We start from the raw sequence: 1,039 nt of genomic DNA on the forward strand, positions 1-1,039 counted from the left end.
AGAGGCAAATAATGAGAGAAATAGAGAAGTGGTTACCGGCAAACGCCGGTGGGGGTAACCCCTTGACTGTCGCCTGACATTTTGGGGACCGCAAATACTCAACTGATTTCTTTAATTAGGACTAATTAAATACCTAAAAATATTTTTATGATGTAATTTTATGAAATTTGATTGGTTAGTGATGTTACACGTGTCGAATAATTTTATGGAATTTTTTCTATTTTTTAACTTGATTGTTTTAAGTTATTTAAAACAAGAAAGTATTTAAATTAATAAACAATTATTTATTATTTTTAAATATATTAAAATGCTAATTATTAATAAGAGAGAGAAAGCTAGAAAAAATTAAGAGAAGATCCTGGTCGAGGACGGTGCGAGACTGAGATGGAGATCAACGCCATTATTTTCGCCGTTAATTTCACCGCCGCCAACCGAGGGCGGCGCTTCCACCGGCATTTCATAATTTGGCGGAGGAGATCTTCCGGCGGCGGAGGGCGGCGGCGTGGGAGTGAAAAAATTACGAGGGAGGAGTTGTTTGGCGAGCTGGCGCTCGCGCTTGTGGGCGTTCTGGTGGCCGCCGAGGGCTTGAGAATTGGCGAACTCACGGCCGCAGAATTGGCACTGGAATCTCTTGATGTGGTTCGCACATGGCGCACCCAAGCTGGGTTCGGCACTAGCGTTCACTGAATAACCAAACAGCTTCATCGTCACTTTTCTGCAACTTCTGGAACCCCAACGTTACTTGTTTTTATAGACCCTCAGATACTTTGACTGCTTTGACTCCTCATTTGGGTAGCTAATCTAACCGACCCAAAAAATATTGTCCGCTTTGTCACATTACCTATCGACGTCAGCCTCATGGTTCACGGTTTTAAAACTGATGCGAGATCTCATAATCCACTCTCCTTGGGGTCCAGCGTCCTCATTGGCACACCGCCCGATATTTAGCTCTAATACTATTTGTAATACAGGCCTACCACTAGCAGGTATCCGCCTTCGTTTGTTACGTATCCCCGTCAGACTCAATTCTAAAATGTGT

General features: G+C 43.1%; 1 protein-coding gene across 1 annotated transcript; it reads right to left on the reverse strand.

Annotated features, from left to right (window-relative positions):
* Positions 1–311: 311 nt before the first annotated feature.
* LOC111460380 (zinc finger protein 6-like) lies at positions 312–720 on the reverse strand. Its single transcript, XM_023103626.1, has one exon. It carries the CDS (start codon positions 703–705, stop codon positions 346–348), a length of 360 nt encoding a protein of 119 aa, XP_022959394.1. The 5' UTR covers positions 706–720; the 3' UTR covers positions 312–345.
* Between the last annotated feature and the right edge of the window lie 319 nt (positions 721–1,039).

Source organism: Cucurbita moschata, unplaced genomic scaffold, assembly GCF_002738365.1.
Source record: "Cucurbita moschata cultivar Rifu unplaced genomic scaffold, Cmos_1.0 Cmo_Scf00023, whole genome shotgun sequence".
NCBI lineage: Eukaryota > Viridiplantae > Streptophyta > Magnoliopsida > Cucurbitales > Cucurbitaceae > Cucurbita > Cucurbita moschata.

Coding starts and splice junctions, on each gene's coding strand:
- LOC111460380 (XM_023103626.1), bottom strand. CDS start 705: ATGAAGCTGTTTGGTTATTCAGTGAACGCTAGTGCCGAACCCAGCTTG.